The following is a 19,633-nucleotide window of genomic DNA, read 5'->3' on the forward strand; positions in this document are numbered from 1 at the left end:
GGATTCCGCGTGTTAGAACAAAATTATACTTAATGCTTCGTTAAACAACCCTCGATAGATGGAATCTTCACATCCAAACTCTCGTATTATTTAACTTGCAATTACTATAGCGGTCGTTATATCACGTACTTCTAACTGATTCTAATTTGCAAATATCATCAGTAGACTGCGTTTGTAGAAAATCGAAAACAGTAGAAACATACAGAGTGTCAAAAAAATACCTGTAATAAAAGGTAATAATAAAAAGCGATAATAAAAAGTGTAATAAAAAAAAAAGAGCAGCTGTTATAATCTTTGATGGGCGACATAAATTTTAAAGTAACGTCCCATTGCCATAGCTGCGTTAATGAAAATATGAAATTACACGAAATGCAGTCTGATCTTACTTACTTACAATAAATAAATTATTGCTCCGGTGTAACCAGAGTTCCCTATGTTTTCCGTAAGAATTCCTGAATAAAGTTGTACCTTCGTTGATATATACCAGCCGCCTTTATCTCTTTCGTATGTCACAATTTTTCTCGTTTAGTTTCCTTTCCATCTACCTTTGTTTCCGAATATCTCACTTTGATCCTCCAACCCTTACTTTTTCTACGGTTGCTTCATTCCCTTCTGTCTTGCCTGGCTCATCCCTTTCTTCTTCTTTCGTTCTCACTCAGACCAACTGGTTTCTTATGCCAGCAGATCCCTCCTTATCTACTCTGACCCGTGGTATCCTTTTTACCGTGTACAATATCGTGAAACGCAAGGAATAGCAACGAGGTCGTGGTTCAAGGCCACGCCTTTTCAACCACACGTGTCTCGCAATTTTTTCTTTCCTTCTCTCTTTTTTTTCCCCTCTTTTCTCCTCTCTGATACTTGGCGACTTTTATCGAGGTCCTTTCTTCCCTTTCACGTCGACCATTCGTACTCTTTGTTCGGCCGTGAGGTTATTACCACGCGAGCGAGAAAGGAACTTCTGGTTTCTCAGGGTTTCGCCAGCCAAGAAATGGGTTAAACGAAATTTTTCGGGGCCAACGAAGGGTTTCCTAAGGCTGGCGGATTCTTAAAACAGAAGAAATTTATATACCGCGATGGATTTTCGTCAGTTAAGAGTATCTTTTTTCATTTTTATCCCGTGTTTAAGGTCACGTGCAGCTTTCATGGTTATTGATGTCCACGGTGAGAATGATCGGTGGAACAGAACGTATCGAACTATTAGGTTGTCCGAAAAGTGTCTTTCTTTCGCAAACGTGTTTTTTACGACAGTGCACCTTCGTACAAACGTGAAACCAAGTGTATGAAATGTCGCGATGTTCATCTCAAAAGAACAAAATCCATCGTACGTAATTCGATAAAATAATATAAAACAAAAAACGTAGTGCGTCTATTATTTCCTCATAAAACGAAAAAAATTTTTTGGACAACCTAGTAGAATAGATCGTACGAACGAATATCTTGCAGAGCTTAGAAAATCTGCAGCTTCATTGCCGGAGTCCTCTTTTTTGTAGCACGTTGAGCGAATTAATTAGGTCATGCTGTACTGTTGTACCCTTTTAGTATTGTATTTAGGCGATTAGGATATGTCTAGTAGAATCTAATAAATGTCGCATTTATATTAACAAAAAGATACATTAATAATAAAATTAAATGTCGTTTATATTTGGTTTACTTTTAGCGATAGGGTGTGTACAGTTCGTATGGTCTGTACTTAAGAATTTTGTTCAAGAGAAATACAGAAACGAATATTCGTATAAACAAAGATGCAATATCAACGGACTGAATTTTTGATAGAAATTTCACGGGAATTCCTGGAAATTAGTAGCGGAGATTTTAATTCGAGAGATTTTCAAAGGGAGAAGGAATTTGCATATTGCGAAGAATTCTTTTGTCCTGAGAATGTTGCTTTTAGGAAAAACGTAGGATGTAAGTAGTCAAAATTTTTAATCAACACTTTATAAAGGAATTTTCTGTCGGAATTTTTTGGATATCAGCGATGGGCATATTAACCCGAGAGATTTTTAAAGCAGAAGGAATTTGCATATTGCGCATATTCTTTTGTCCTGAGAATGTTGCTTTTAGGAAAAACGTAGGATGTAAGTAGTCAACATTTTTAATCAACACTTTATAAAGGAATTTTCTGTCGGAATTTTTTGGATATCAGCGATGGGCATATTAACTCGAGAGATTTTTAAAGCAGAAGGAATTTTCATATCGAAAAGAATTCTCTTAGCCTGAGAATCGTTGTTTCTAGAAAAAAGTAATAAGAAACAAGTATTCAATCCTCAATAGAAATTTTGCAGAGAAAGTTTAATTTTTTAGAATTTTTAACTCAATTCTTTGTACGCAACGTAATATTTGAATAAATTCTTAAATTGGCTAAACAATAAATATATTTTTAGTAAAAATAGTTCACAATTTTATGTCTGTGTTTTCTTTACAGAACCACCCGAAAAAACATATTTCTATTAATAATCACTTAAAAAAAAAAACTTTTCTTTACAAAGCAAAATATATTTAATTCTAAAAAGTAGAAATTGTAAAGATATCAACGTATGGTGAAGATTTCATCGTTGTTTCCTTCTTCTCTTTCGACAAATAACAGATCATGCGGCTTTTTATTATTAGGTTGCCCGAAAAGTTTCTTTCGTTTTATAAGGAAATAACGGGCACAATGCTTTTTGTTTTATATCAGTTTATTGAATTATTCACGAACATAATAATAGAAATATAACAAAATAAAACAGAAATTGTCGTTCATCTATTATCACCTTATGAAACGAATGAAACTTTTCGGACAACCTAATATTTATTTTACCCTTCTATGATATCTCGATAGAAACAAAGCGTTCAATTCCGTGAGTTTCACAGTTCCGTGAAACAGTAAGCACGTGAATTTCAAGTTTCGTTGTATTAATGTCACGAGTCAGGCATTTCGAGATTGAAACAGCGTATTGTTACGGATCATTGAAATCCTTTCCTGTAGGGTTTTATTTACGTCGAAAGTAATAACAAAATCTAGTTAAAAGAATCTCGCTCGTAGGTGTCGTGGATACAGCTAAAAGCAGAGAGATTTGATTAAAAACATCAGTTTGCGTGAAGATGAAAGGTTTGATTTTATACTTACTTGTTGACATTCTTCTTTTACATTCGTTTTAATAAATACAAATTATCATTGAGATTTATTTTTCAAGCTGGTTTCAGGTCATTAAAGGTTCGTGGAATTCTATGATAATGAGAGGATATTTAATTTTCACATTGAGTGTCTAATGAATAATCATTTCACGTTGCTAGAATATTAAAATGCAACATATTAATTAATTAGCATATTGGAGTTATTTTATGCGTTATACTTCTGAATACCGAGCATTAATTACCCGATATTTGCCATGTTGCACTGAAATCGAACGAAACTCAATTCCATGTTTTATTGTCTCTCGTTCATCAAAATGTAAATTTCTACGAAGAATTTACGGTCTAATTATTACTTGTTATCGCTTTATTCTCATCTTTGATTCTGCTGCAGCATGATTAATTTCTACGTTGCAGATGTTTGTATAAATTCATATCTTTATGGATACAACTAAAAAGATAAAATCTACCCGGAGATTTGTTTCATCCAATAAAAATTATAACGAGTACTGCACTTTTGATATTTTCTATACCTCTGTTCATTAAAAAATTCACAATCCACTGATTATTATTTCCAAACACCTGAACTTCCCCAATCTCAAAATAATTCTCTAAAATTCCCCCAATTTAAAATTCAAATTCTGCCCGCAACCTCACACTGCCATTTACAATGCTGATTTATTTCGAGTTCAAAGATCTTAGCACGGTTATAACAAATTAGCTTCAGAGCTGGAAAACGTTAAGTATTCCGCCCATTTCAAATTCAAATTCTCCCCGCAACATCACGCTGCTATTGGGTTGGCAACTAAGTGATTGCGGACTTTGTCATTACCACCTAATGACAAAATCCGCAACCACTTAGTTACCAACCCAATATTTACAATGCTCGTTTATTTCAACTTCAAAGACTTTAGCACGGCTATAACAAATCAGATTCAGACTTGCGAAATATCAAGTACGTAATAGAAACACCAAGGTATTTCCACGATGGAAGAAAACAACGTACCTACCAGGTACGAACGATTTTTTAAAAACACTCGTGCAACTTAAAATTCACCATCTTCGTACTACTTAGGACTATCTGACAAAAGCGTGTACAAAATTGTATCCGTACTAATAGACGCCGGATAAAACCTAATACACGATGTGCATATCTCACGTGAAAATCTTGCAAAAGTCGCGTACGTGCACCCATCAAGAATAACCCTGGTCGATAACTATCCCTCAGGATTATGTTTCGAGGTAAAATCACTACGTAAGTTCCAACACAGTGTATCAGCAGCGTCTTCCATTCAGCTACCGGCATCTTCTATTATGTATGTAGCTCCTAATATCGCGGAACGCTTTTCGTATTCCGCAAACGTTCCAAGTTCGCCGTAAATTTCGACGAGCTTCGGTTAAGTAGCCAGGGGAAGCTTCCCTAAAGTACACGAAATGCCTAGGTCCGCTCTGTGCGTGAACATACACGCGTCTCAAACGCTTGCTGATGGCTCGAGGATCGCTGATAATACGAGGGATGCCTGTAGACTCGACGCTGGTGATTTAGAGATTTATTTAACGACTTATGCCACGAACGAGTATCGCGAATAGCTGGCTGATACTGATCGTGGAAAAAATTTCAAATGGAAACACATTTGTGAAATTTTGTTTCCTTTTCCAACCTTCCGTACGACCATTCCCACTCGTCCTCCTGGTCCTGTTCCATAGAATACGGCAGCCAGAGTGCTCGTAGCTCTGATCCCCGAGCAATGGACGCGGAGTACGTCTATTGAGAAGCTGAGAATTTCGATACACCGACCTGTGGTAGAAAATGAAACTGTCGAGGGTGGATCGAGCGATATGATCGCGATGTTTAAATGGAGTGAAAAACGAGCGTTACATTTGTTTTAATGGTTTTACGTCGATCGGTATAATAAGAGTAGGAGGATTCTGTGACTTGGTGTAAGAGGTACCAATGTCGTAGCTTTGCAAAAGCGAGTTAAACCTGATATAGAGTTAGCGACAATTTCAAATTCTATGTAGAAACGACGATAAGCCAAATGTCAATGTTTTTCGTACAATAAACTTTGCCTGCAAAATACCAAAGTCAACATGGAATACGTAAAATAGCGTAAGCTTTGATTCTCCAGTTTTGTGTTAGAAAAGAGATTTGAAACAGCGGGAACTTGTGTGTTGTAAATTATTCGAACATGAATTTTTTAAACATAACTTTAAATATTAATATCTCGACTTTGTAAATATATTGGTATTGGTATTAAGCAGTTGTTAAAATTTATGCAACAGAATTTTCTCCTGGAAAAAATAGAAGCAAGCCACGGTAGCTGATATTAATACAGATATGTATAATATATTATACTCTTCAATATGGAACAACCTTTTCGAGGTTGGACCAAACTTTCTTTGAGGATTTAAAAGGATTAGTTTACCATATGTTGTGTAAAAACTCGCCCAGGAAATTGCAATTGGTCGGTACAAGCATAGTTCATTCTTTACAGCTTTTTTTATCTCAGCCTGTAATGAAAATTTAAACAACATATTTCGAAGATTTATAATAGTTATACACACGTTGAAAATTTCATCGACTAACCGTCGTAACCTCGACAGCAAAACCCCTGGAAACAGACGTTTGTGAAACCTATAACTCGTTTTCTTCCTATCTCTTTAAACGTTTCCGTAGAATAATCAGCCGATGGTCTGATCGAAAATCTTGCTACACGCATCTAAAAATTGCATTATTCCTTCAACTTCAACGTAGGATTGTGTATGGATAAAATAAAAGTTATTGTCGAAGTTCTATATTTTATGCGGGATTGACATTTTTTAAAGTTGGTGTTGCGGAAATCGAGGTTTGGTTAGTTTCACTAAAGGGATTTGCAGGGTAGGACGATTCGTATTATCGGGGACGATTAAAAATAAATATTGGCTCAATTAACGCGACCCAATCCGGGTTAGTTTGAGCCTGCTTCGATAGCGCCAGCTTCGATGAATTTTTCTGTTAATTGGCGATTTTTTAATGAGATCTTGAATATTATATTCCATCGCTATTTTCTTTTCTTTTCTTTAACTCGTGCTACTTATATTTTTATTACACTATTTTATTATGTTACCATGCTTTTATTGTATTGAGCAGGAATTGGGTCAATGTATAAAGGCTGAAAAAATTGGAGATATCGAGCGAAGATAGCCACGAATTTTATGCGATACGGAGATGTATGCCGGTTTGCGGCAGCATTTTTTACAGTCGGATATAAAATCACATAATTTTCCAGCGCTTTTACCGTCTGCTGAAAATTCAACATATTTATCATTCTGCAAAGGACGTTCCAAAACAAGGGAGAAAAAAGGATGAAATGCTCGTCGTTTGCCAAACCTTCCAAATCTTTATTCTGATTTTTTTTAATAAAAAAAATACCCAAATTCTGGGGACATTAAATAAATACGAAGAGTAGAATGTAAGGAATTTCATTGAAATACTACCCCGTATATTTTATGTCTGAATTATTGTTGAATTTAAAGAGAAGTCCCTGGAATTTTCTTTCCATCAGGAAGAATGGAATAAAATGTTAGTAATGTTGTTAGAATATTAGTTTACAAATCTTTCGTTCCAATAATTCCAACACATAAACAAATTTATTGTCAAATTTTTCGCTCTTCTGTGTTTCTCGAATCATTTTTTTTTTTTTATCACTATCGAATATCTCATATTTAAGGAAACATAAAATAATTATTACGTTAATATAAAGTTAATAATATAAAGTAATTTTTCGTTTTGTTTCGAAATATCAAAAATCTTTTTGTTTTTTAAAACGAGATACAGATTCGGATATAAAAATTCAAAGAAAGTAACGGGATTCATTTTGGAAACTTGTAAGTTCGTTTAACGACACAAATTTCTCTCAATAATAATAATATTCCTCTTACAAAAATTACGAATTATCGAGACATAAAAATTCGAAGAACGTAGCAGTATCGATCGCCGAAAGTAACAAATTTATTTAATATTTTATTTTCTTCAACGACTTACGGCAAAACGTGTATCATCGTTAAGCGATAGCGGTTCAAAATGTATATTTCTAACCGCTTTCATTGAGAACCGATAGCGGAAGCGAAGTCACGTCCGGAAATAATAAACGATGAGCATCGTTCGAACACCAGCGGAACACTTTTAACGAGCCACGTTAGATGTTCCGCTTATCAGGATTTACTTAACGACTCGAAAAAGCCTTTCCAATTTTACGCGACACGCGCTTCGGATCCTCGTTCGTTCAAATGTACACAGAATACTGAAAATATCACCGTAAACGTTGCTCTTCCCTTCTCCCTTATTTCCTAAAGGGAAATATAGTCTGTAAATGTTACTTTGTGCCTCTGGTTTTTCTGCTTTTGCGGCTTTCAAACAATCAATGAAAATGAAAAATGGGCTTGTTTTATAGGAAAGCCTCGTTTCGTGTATCGAAGAAAATAAATAGAAAATTTACGATAGAAGCGTTTGATCACAGTTGCTTCCTTTTGACGAAACTAAAATTACAGCGATCTTACAGTCGAGTGATGATTTCATGGTTGTTGTAGTCGTGCATATGCTTAGCGCGATATTATGACTAATGTGCAAGGATAAGTAAAATTATAGGAAATGTGCCTGGGTTTTGAGAATTTTTCGCATAATTTTTCTATCGCGTCTAATTTCTATTTGAACGCTTATCACAGAAAAGTGTTATGTCCATGTCGTATGTGTTGCCCAGAAGATTTGGAAATTTCATTTTCGCTGTAAAAACACACTGTCGTGATTATATCGATCGAGTTTGAAATCAATCTGAACACGTGTACGGGAATTACAAGATATTTAGTATAAAATTAGTATACAACATGAGTAGCCAGCCCTAATCCTGTATACTATTAGCCTCGACGAATATTGAGGTTTGTTGATGTAATTTATAATTGACCGTTTAATTATTTTTCTAATTTCTATCAAATATATACAACAAATATATATCCTGTAGTTTGTCATAAAGATTTTCATATTTCTTTCAAGCTTTACGAATAAAATCACGATAGTTGAGTCTCGTTACATCGCCAATGGAATTTTTAGGCTTCTGGCATAAAACGCAGAATATTCATAAGAGTTTCTTACAAGTTTCGTAGGTAAACGAAAATTACTAGAATTTGACGCAGTATCACGAAGTCCCTTTCGATGATGAAGCGTCTACAAGTCCCTTTTATTAATAGCAGCATCGATCCTCGTCAATCAACATTATGCACATCGCGGTGCGCACAATCTAACGCATCAGAAGTTGTGTGTGCATGATGCGTGACGTAAACCTGGACAGATTCACCTTATCCCGTCGATATACACGACGAACGAACTAAATTCCCGGAATTCCTTTGGAACAAAGCGCCTGGATTATCGTTCCGTGCCTTTTGGTCGAACCGAGAGTCCATTGGATTCCTGTGGCCCAGTTGCCTGGATACTCATCGATGAGAAATGAATAAAAGGCCGGTGTAACGTAATACCTACGACCTCCATCGAATTTAGATGAATTTTCATCTAAAATTCTTCAAGCTTTTCCAGACACGGTGCTTTCAATTTTCTATGCTTTTTAAATAAAATACGGCAAAGCCGTGTTTATTGGGGCAAAGTTTTAACGAACGCTCGACGTGTGGTCTTTGAGTTAGTTCTGTTTCGTTTGCCAGATAAATTGTACTCGGATCAAACGATAAATCAGGCAAATTATATTCAAACGCGATTCAGATAAATGAAATTTTACTGTGGCGGATTTTTGAAAGTCTTGTTTCATTTATTTACGCATATATATAACATCGTTTGTTTCTTTCACAGGCCTATTTTTATCGATACTTTTAGTAGCGTTTCATCGTAGTAGCTCAATCATTGCACTGGTAGCAGTTTGAAAACATGTTTTGTATATAAAAAAATAAAAAGGAACCGAGATCAATTTCTTCCTTTCTTCCTTCATAAATGAGGTTATAGAAGCTTCTGGTTATAGAAGCTTAATTGACTAAAAACCTCGGGATTCTAGGGATTTCATTGATAGAATGTCTATCGGGTTTTTTTTTATAAATTTAAACTATTTACGAACTTGTATACGTTCACGTAATATCGTCATCCTAACTTTTCCTGCAAATATTGTCAAAAGTTCCTCTGGGAATATTACCACATTTAGGAATTTTCAGTTAAGAAGCCATGCAACCATATCTGCTTCAAGAAATCTAAATCCTTTTTATATCTTTTTAAAGCTGTATACATCTAGAATACCGTGGTAAAAGGGTACTTTGAAATTTTGAAAAATGGCGAGGTTCCAACGCTGAATACGAACGCATTCTTTTACTTTAGAGGAAGGTTAACTTAAAACTTCAAACACGTTTTTCTCGAAACTATGTTTTTCGACCTTGCACCCGGTAGATCTTCGAAACTCTCCATTGGATTAACTTGAAATTTTTAAACGTTATTCTCTGAATTTTTTCAAACGTTTAAAGTTGCTTTTCGTCAGCGTGAAATCAAATGCTTTCCTTGACAAGCCGCCATTTCTTTACTTTTCCAAGCTATGAAAATGTTTTATGCCACATCGAGGATAATCTGTTTTCACCACCGTCATTTTCTAATTTTATGTGATACAGAGTTCAAATGTTGTTGGAAATTTCCTATAAAAATGTTGATCCTTTAGCAAATATTTGTAGGCGAGAAGAAATGTTACATTTACCCTACTTTTTTAAGCCTTTGCACCCTTAAATGGGTAGATTCGCGATTGCACGCAAGAAAGTTTGCAAGATGATCTTTTAAGCACTGCTTTAACGTTATTGTCGCTACACAAAGTCTAGGCGAAGTATTAAAATTCTATGGAACTCGTGTGTTCTTCGGGAACGCGTTTCTCGCGAAACATGCAAAGTTTTGACGCTCCTGTGAATATCAATTTGGACTAGGCGTTTTAGTGGCTTGCTGCTGTCTTAATGTTTAAATAAAACTAATATTCTTCCTTTGAGGAAGTTTTCTGAAGTGTGTCGAGGACATGGTTTATTCGTGTACTTTAACTGTAGCTGATGGGAAACTTGTTTTCATCGAAACCATCTAACTCATCTATTTTATATACGTAACACGAATGAAAAGTAAATTGCATTTTCAAATTTGAAATTTTACTTTCTAATTTCATTTCTTAACTTTTACGAACGCAAACGTGTCCTTCTTAAGACTCGGACATTCTATAAATGTATTTCAAAATTTGCTATCTTCTTGCAAAGAGAAACTAAAGTTGATCTTCCGGATAGACTCGTGTACGTATTTATTTACTAAATATTAAGATACTTGCTGATAAAATACTAAACGCGATGATGAAAAGCAAATTGTAAAAAAAACCGATTCAAACGCAGAAGCCTGAAATAGGTGACCTCGACATTGAACGATCATGCTTACGGTCTCCATTCTACGTCAGAATACTTTTTCCACTTGCTATACGTATTTCTTCTTTCCAATGAAGGACAATCACTAATTTTAATATAAGATAATAATATATATATATCATTCTATGTAATAAATATAATATAACATCGTTTCTTTCTTTCACAGGTCCACAATGAACAGTTCCACCAAGTGTCCGTAAACTCTGCTCTGGTTCTTGCACGACAACCGAATCAAAGATCCATCGTGGCTCTATCGACAGAATCAAAGCGAAGATTTTGCATTTCGAAGGAGGTACGATGACCTTGCAAGAAGCGGAAGGCTCGCGATCGATGGTGACCGAGGGAACTCGCGACTCATCGACTGGTCCGTGTGTCAGCAGCTTGTCGAAATCTTTGATAATTCGATTGTCTAATCTCGCAACGACACGTTGACCATGACGTGGGAAAGGCGTGCGTTCGTCGGCACGTTGGTTGGTCGCTTAACGAGGACGAAGAAAGCTCGTGGAGGGAAAAAAGGGATTGTCTAGAGGTCCCTGGTAATTGGATACCTGCGATTTACAGGCAACAGAAATAGAAAGAAAAAGGGAGAGAGAGGGAGATAAAGTGACATTTCCAGAGAATAATCGCTCGTGTCTCCATCGAGCGATTTGGGAAGGTTCGATTGACGGCTAGTCGGCTGGAACAACGTGGGACCATCCGGAACAGTGAGCACACTGAGCACCGAAATGAAGCTCGGGGATAATATAACGATGGAAGGTGAGTTGGATCGTGTTCTTTTGACCAGGTGATGGTCGCGTGGCAACGGTCGCAAAAAGCAGAGAATGGTTTGACAGAACGTGGAAATGATATTTTGAATATCAAACGGAAATAATATGAAGGAGAATGTGATGTAAAAATTCTACTTTCTTCTTTGTTTTGTCATAAATTAGTCGAGTAGTTGGTTTTTGGGATAAAGTAAGCAATGATAAAAATAGAATGATGATTATTTGTTGGAAAATGTCATTAGAATATGTATAATTGTTTTTTTGGAAAGATTTATTGTCAAAACTAATTTGTTTGAATTTACAATGTAAATTCGTAGTTAGGTTGCCTTCTGATGGCGAGTGGAAACACAAGCGTAGAGAATAACTAACACGTAGTCGTGGAATGCAAAGACATTGATTAATAGAATGTTAAAAAAAAAAAAAGAATATATAGGTGTAGAGATATACGTGAAACTACCAACGTAATGTAATTTTCCATTTTGGAATTTCGCGTTTCTGAAGAGTTTCAAAAAACTCATAGAACTTCTGCTTCTTTTTTAATTCTACGGTATTTTGGCAACAGTTTGTATCTTCCTTGAATTGCATATTTTTGCACATATTTCTTACTTGGAAAAATGTTTTTCTCTAACGTATTATACTTCAAATTATTCTACTTTATTTGTAATAATTTTTATCTTTAATTAAAAAAAAAAACCTTGGACGTCGAGTGCAAGAATTGCAACGATAGAATACACGAAGATAAAAGGGGCAATCGTTGCTCTTATTATTTATTTTATTTAAAATGGCATCAGATTGTTAGCGACAAGGGCAATTATATTACATCTTTTTCTTTTTTAATCAATTTTAAATTGAGAAAAGGACGCGCAGTTGCTTGCTATTCAACTCGTTCTTAATTGTTTCGCTGTTATTGATTTCCGGAATATGGCCACGTTTCCTCGTCGACAGGCTACGATCGTCGCAGTTTGCCTCATCAGACTTCGTTGACATACTCTCGCTCGTTAGCCAAATATTCAGGCAAACTCCGATGAAGCAAACTCCTCTGTTTACGAAACGCTGGCAGAAACATACGAGACGTGACTACTGTTTCGAGATCAGATGATACGATTCCAACTTCAACGTTCCCTTGTTTTCTACCGTTTGTCTTGATTTCCTTCGCTCGAGAATTCTACACAATTTTTCCTGCAAACGGAATTATCCAACTACAGCTATTTCTGATTCTCTGTCTGCCTTCGTTTTTTGACGTTGAAGAAACGTCCAATTTTATTATTTTTCCATTCTTACTATAAAGAAAAACTAGAATGAAAGTATTCGAGAATATTCCAGAGAAGTCGCCTAATTCCGTCTTCTAATTCTTTTTTTACGTTTCCTATCTTCTCATTTATTTATCTTGGAGCTAGTTTTGCGATTTTAGTTGGCATAATCAAACAAGTTGTTTTGATATTTTTCTATTTACTCAAAAATTTATCGTGCAGATATTTTAGAAGAGAGCAAGAGATTTCGAAACCGGAGAACCGGGTTCGTTAAGATCATCTCGGTTTCTCTTTCTATCTTTGGATTAATTAATACCATTTAATCGACATGCCGAGGAGTAATACATGCCGCTGATTGGATTATCAGTAATCAATAACGACGTTTCATTACGTACGAGTTCATGCACATTCATGAACCAACGCAATGCGGATCCAACCGGTCGCAGTTGATTATTTTCTGATAATTTCGCGAAATGGAAACGGAAGTACGTGATTCCCTCTAACCAATTCCTAGAAATACACAATTTCCTACTAACATTTGAATAACCTAATGTCCATTATCCTATATCCTTTCAAATCGAGTTCGATTCGAAACAGAAACGATATTCGCATGCTTTTGCCTACTTATTATGTATCTGTTCTATCATTCCTCTGGTAAAATAATAACGACGTTCGCTATCGCATATCAGCGATTCTCATTTCGAATAAAAATTGTGATGAGAATTTAAAATGCAAATAAAATGGAAAGAAATTTACTTTCTTTCTTTGTTCGTTATTCGTCCGTCTTCCAATAATATCGATATTAATCATCGATCATTTACACTTCAAATTGAATTCGATTGAAAATATGAAACAAAAATTCTACATTTTTTATCATTTCTCTCAAACTTCCTTACTAAAATGAAAATAACTTTCTGATTGATTTTAACCAATAGGATCTAAACCTCTGTAAGACTAGTATTCTAATCATCAAAGGATTTCTCCAAAAATCAGTAAAGAAAGATTTTCTACAATTTCGTCTAATTTTTGGACATCCTGATGTATTTTCCGAATAAAATTCTCGTTAGACGAAAAATAGTCCCTTAATTGGTTTACGATCAATAATTTCTACATTTATGCAAAAACGAATTTCCGGACTATCGGAGAACTCGAGTAAAAAGAAAAATAAAGGGATGGACAATTTTAGTGAATTTTAGGTATCCTGATGAACTGAAAATTGCTGTGCCAAGAGTAATCTCTCGATCAATTTCACCCGATATATTCTAAACCTTCCTATATACAACTTAAACCTCAGCAAATTCGTAGATTTCAATTATAGCAGCTGTGGCCGTTGGTTTCAACCCCTAAACGCAGCGTGCCCTCGGGGTTCGACCAGCAGGAGGGTCGCAGAGGGTCGAAAGAGGGTTGCTTCGTGACTCTTAATCGAGTTTACGTTGATTAATGGAGCTGACTGTCGATCACAGCCAGGCCTTGATATAAGCGCCACGATAAACTCGCCCTAAGCACGTAAACACCGATATCGATGACGATTCGATGCTCGTGTTTCCATGGAATTATCCCACTATCGCGTCGATGCATTTTTCGAACGTAGAAACTTGAAATGTAGGAGAATTTAGGAATATAAGAATTTCAAAATGTACGAGTTTAGGGATTTAGAGAGATCTAGGCATATAGAAATATGGAAATAGAAGAATAGAGGAATGTAGAAACTCGGGGATATAGGAATTTGGTTATGCAAGAACGCAGAAATGTAGAAACGTGGAAATGTAGAAATTTGGGGATTTCAGGATACAGGGACAGAGAAACATAGAGATGTGTATAGAAATGTAGGGATGTAGGAATTTAGGAATCTAGGGATTTAGAGATGCACGCGTTTAGGAATCCATGGACTTAGAAGTGCAGGGTTTTGGGGATCTAGGGACTTGGAAATGCAGGAATTTAGGAATCTAGGGACATAGAAGTGTAGAAATTTAGACACTTAGAAATATAGAAATCTAGAAATATACAAATTTCAAGAGACGGATATGGCAAATATAAAAATATTGGAATTTAGAAATTTGACGATTTAGGAATTTAAAAATATAGAAACTTACTAGTGTAGGAATTTAGGAATCTAGGGATTTAGAGATGCACGCGTTTAGGAATCCATGGACTTAGAAGTGCAGGGTTTTGGGGATCTAGGGACTTGGAAATGCAGGAATTTAGGAATCTAGGGACATAGAAGTGTAGAAATTTAGACACTTAGAAATATAGAAATCTAGAAATATACAAATTTCAAGAGACGGATATGGCAAATATAAAAATATTGGAATTTAGAAATTTGACGATTTAGGAATTTAAAAATATAGAAACTTACTAGTGTAGGAATTTAGGAATCTAGGGATTTAGAGATGCACGCGTTTAGGAATCCATGGACTTAGAAGTCCAGGGTTTTGGGGATCTAGGGACTTGGAAATGCAGGAATTTAGGAATCTAGGGACATAGAAGTGTAGAAATTTAGACACTTAGAAATATAGAAATCTAGAAATCTACGAATTTCAAGAGACGGATATGGCAAATATAAAAATATTGGAATTTAGAAATTTGACGATTTAGGAATATAGGGATTCAAGAATAATATTAGGTTGTCTGGAAAGTTTCTTTCGTGTTAGAAGGAAACAATAGATGCAAAACATTTTTATATTATATTTTATTACACGTATTAATATACTGCACGTAACGCAAAATGGATCATACGATGTAAATTGTAGGATAAAAAATCTAATGGTCAAAATAATGTAAAACGAAAAATGTTGTGCATCTATTGTTTCTTTTCAGACACTCTAATAGAAACATAGTAATGTAGATATTTAAGAATATAGGAATGCAGTAAAATAGGGATTTAATACAATAGTAGTATAAACAAAATTAATTTAAGAATACAGCAATGTCTTATATTCCGATTGTTCACAACAGCTAATAGTGAATTTTTAATATCGCCATTTACATTACTGAAACTACATAAATTAATTATTTCGTTTTTTTTTTTAAATTAATTCATTCATTGAATCAAAATTAACGTTTAATCTTATCAATATTTAATATACGTAAATTGTAATAAATTTCTCCTTCTCAATATAGTTGACGAAAGTTTTGGTAGTAAGGCGAAATTTGATGAACGATATCAGTTCACAGAAACGACGTTTCATATCGTGGGTATATCAATCGGATAATTTGAAGCAACGAAATCTCGGATGAGATGCAGTTATGCCTCTGTATAATTGCGAAAATATTTCATCCGGTAGGATGGATGATAAACGAGCTCGCGTATTCGTTGCCGTACACGCATCCCTTTAATTCCGCAAGTGTGTCAAGGTGATGTGTGTGCTGTGCACACGTACTCGCGCAAATGCTGGCGTTCGATTTGGAAAAGTCCACGTGCCGAGTCGACGATAAACTTAATGGCGAGCAGATGATTTACGAACGTTTCAAACTGTCCATTTCTTGACACGAATATCTATATCGATATTATTTAAATTTCTTATTTGCTCATTTCGTTCGATATACCATGATCGAGCCAAATTCTCTGTCAAATAAAAATACAATTCTCACTTATCTTATTTACTTAAATATTTGTACAGATACCAAATACATAAAAAAAGAAACATATCAACATTATTTAGGTTATTTCTCTCGTTGTTCGTCATTTATTTTCGCAACAGTATTTAAATTTATTATTTACTCGCTTGGTTCATATATCATAACTAAAACAATTCTTGTTATCTAATCTACTGTTTCCCCAATAGTAAGATAAATGCATAAAACAGATATATCAAGAGGGAGATTTTCTCATTTTGTACATTTCGTTAATACACCGTACGTAACCAGAGTGCGTATATTTATGCAAATTAATATTCATATAACGTAAATTACATTATCACCAAAAAAAAAAAAAGAAAAAAATACAGAAAAAAGGGAATCTAGGTAAGAAATCTGTTTTGTCCATTAAATACCATAACGAGTTTATTCTATTTCGGCTATTTTATATATTTTTGCGTCTTAGGCGGATTTCCGCACCTTTAAGTTTCCCTTAAGCGCGCAAAAATCCACAGATTAATCGTAATCGATTTTAATCCATTCGCTATCTTTCTATTCCCCGCAACAGGCAAGATAAATAAGTGACATAAGTATATCAAGAGAAAACTGATGAGATTTGTTGTTTGCCCATTTCAGTGAACGAACGAAACGAACAAACGTCTCGAGCAGAAGCCGTGCACGTGAAGTAGAGCGATCGCAATCTTGACAATTATTTTTCCATCGTCATCGCGATCGATATCTCTGCACGTGTGTAGTATATAGATGTGTGTGACTGGAACGATTCCAGCTAAGAGCAGCCAGAGAGTTAGCCGGCACTAGTTATGGACGGAAAAGAGGATATGACCGAGATAATACGAACACAGATCCGGCTCCAAGCGATTCGTGGACCCTTGGCGATTTAACAATTGACTTGTGCCTACGAGTCGTCTAGCGGAGTAATTGGAAATGACCCGCGACTCGTTCTCTGCTCTTCATACCGCTTTTCCCCATTCAATTCTTCCTTCGACGGACGATCGCCGATCGTATTGCTCGCTTGCTCGATCGAGAGAAGACCAGCAATTTCCACCTTTCAAATTCCTTGCGACGTTTAACGTTAAATTCCTTCCTCTCAAATTTTCGCCAACGATTAACGTTCTAAGGTTTATTGGGAATCCTTTACTCGTCGATAAACAGCCAGTGCTGTGGTTAGGTCTTTAAGAAGTCGAATGAAACGTTCTGATCTGAATTTTGTAATTTTCTATTTAATTGTTTATACCTTCTATTTCAATAGTCGTCGATCGAAAAACGTGGAGGAAGATTGAAGGTTGGCATTAATTTAAGAAATCGTTTGCCAATCGTGGCTAAAATCGATATTAGCAACTTCCTAGGATTTCATTGGAAAATATAAGAAAATGCGTTAACACAACGTTAATATTCTCGTTATTATCTCGCGGGTCTATCAAGAAACAAGCACAGCAGCTTTATAGAAACGATAATTATAGACAAATATAAGATTCAGAATCGATCTTGAAATAAACCACTGAAATCAACGTTAGAAACATTTGAATTATTGTTTGATCGCAATAAGAAGATATAAAAAGAAAGATTGCAATTTCTGTGACGAAATTGCGCAATATTATACCTGGAAAACGAGTATGTCCTTCTAGCTTCTAGATATCCCTCTTGTCGACGAGAAAATCCAACAGAATTCTTGATAACGGAAAATACGATGACTCCATGCTCGGTCGAATCTTCCAGCGGAGGGATTAATTATCGTTTAATTATCGTCTAGCGGGTGCATCAGCGCGGTAACGAAATTTCTCACGAGAAACGGGGGCAACAGGTTAGCCTTAGGGGCACGAAGGACGCCGACCAGAGACGATGGCAATTTTTTTAATACGGTTAGTTAATGAATCTTACCGGAAGGTAAATTTGCTTGAGTCGGATGGCGTCGTCTGAGAAGTCGATGGCTATCAATCGAGTTAGCAGCCAATCGAGTCATATTAACGAGCAAAGTGTGAATTCAAATTTACACCTGTCTTGCCCCTTCATTTTGTTGTCGTACAAACTTGCTAGAAAAATTGACTTTTGAATTAAAGTATTAATGTTTAAACGATTAATAGGATGTGGCTTCTCCTTGCATCCAATTTTTCCTTTAATTATCTCATTTATTCTAATTTCTTGCTATAATTGTATTAACTTTTTAATTTCGTTTAATCCGTGTCACTTCAGATATTTGTAATTAGAGCTTGAAGAGATATAACCTTTCTGCCTCTCGTCTTTTAAATTTTAATTGCCTGTGCAGCGAGTAGCGTTAGAAGTTTTAATGACTTTATAAAATCAAGTTGTAGAACGGAAGCTGTACGTATAGAAAAGCGTAGAAAACAGTATTATGATGGCATAAATTGATATTGTCAAAATATTCCGAAGCTGTCCTGGGAGAAAGTAATTAAGTTCGAAGTCGATTCTTATCTATCATCGTGTGCTTCATCTAATTTCCTTCGCTTCCTTTAGATCCATCGCCTCGTTCCAATCGGACGAAAAGTTGTCCGGCTTTGATCACCGACCTTTCAATTAATTATCGTTCGCCGAGTGCAATAACGGGGTAACGAAGTTTATCGGTGCACAGAGGGCGACGAAACCGCGGATAAAAGGAGGAAATGAGCGATTCTTAGGTGCCGAATCTCCATGTCTATGCGACTAGGGAAATTGAGAAATCGAAACTACGTTAGTATGAAAATTGAAGACTTTCAATAGAACTAAAACACAAATATTAGATTGGCAACTAAGTGACCGCGGATTTTGTCAATACCAGCTATTGACAAAAGCCGCAATCAGTTAGTTGCCAACCCAATAATTGTCTGTTCGATTTGTAATGCACTTTAATGATGTATCACCTTCGAACGACTGTAATCTTAAAATACTCTTGTTTTCTATCTTGTAAATTAATCCAGGACTACTAGTTCTCAAATTAATCACGTAATCTGTTATTTACTTAACTCGAAGCGTTTATTTTCGTTCATTTATATCATTTTCTTGCATTAAATAAATTCGTGGAAGTAAATAATCACCGTTGAAAGGCTCGATATTAATAGGAAAAAGTTGGAGTCTATCGAGTTTTCTCATTAGCTAAGTCACCTGACATCGTGTTCCTTCCATTCGAATAATTCACCACCTTTTTCTTCATTTGCTAAAAAAAGATGTTCGATATTTTGCGTAAAACGTAAAGACGCAAAAGGAAGAAATAAGGAAAACAGAGAGGAAATAGGAACGACAGATGGTAAAGTTGGCGTAAAAACAACCACGGTTCCAAATCCCTTGCTCATTAAAAATCGACAACGGATCAGTAATCGAAGCGTGGCAAGATGCTTTGTCACGTTATTAAGCCAATTTATCGGAAGTAATCAAATCACGGATGAAATCAAGCCGATGATTGAAAACAGATACTAATCGTGGCCAACGAACCCCAATCTCATCGGCATTCATTTTCCACTTGGAGCTTTCAAACTTATTGATCAATAACCATCCGCACTTGCAAGATGTTCG

At 35.5% G+C, this 19,633-nt stretch overlaps 1 protein-coding gene across 3 annotated transcripts in view; it reads left to right on the forward strand.

Annotated features, from left to right (window-relative positions):
• Nucleotides 1-19,633, forward strand: part of LOC117216831 (serine/threonine-protein kinase N3) — a 91,587-nt gene that overhangs the window by 18,607 nt on the left and 53,347 nt on the right. For all 3 annotated transcript variants that reach the window (XM_033463911.1, XM_033463913.1, XM_033463912.1), the window contains exon 2: nucleotides 10,685-11,274. In XM_033463911.1, coding sequence (XP_033319802.1) covers nucleotides 11,244-11,274 — 31 coding nt within the window. In that variant the 5' untranslated portion in view covers nucleotides 10,685-11,243. The remainder of the gene's footprint in view (nucleotides 1-10,684; nucleotides 11,275-19,633) is intronic.

The sequence above is a fragment of the Bombus bifarius genome, unplaced genomic scaffold (assembly GCF_011952205.1).
Source record: "Bombus bifarius isolate JDL3187 unplaced genomic scaffold, Bbif_JDL3187 scf7180000007973, whole genome shotgun sequence".
Taxonomy (NCBI): Eukaryota; Metazoa; Arthropoda; class Insecta; order Hymenoptera; family Apidae; genus Bombus; species Bombus bifarius.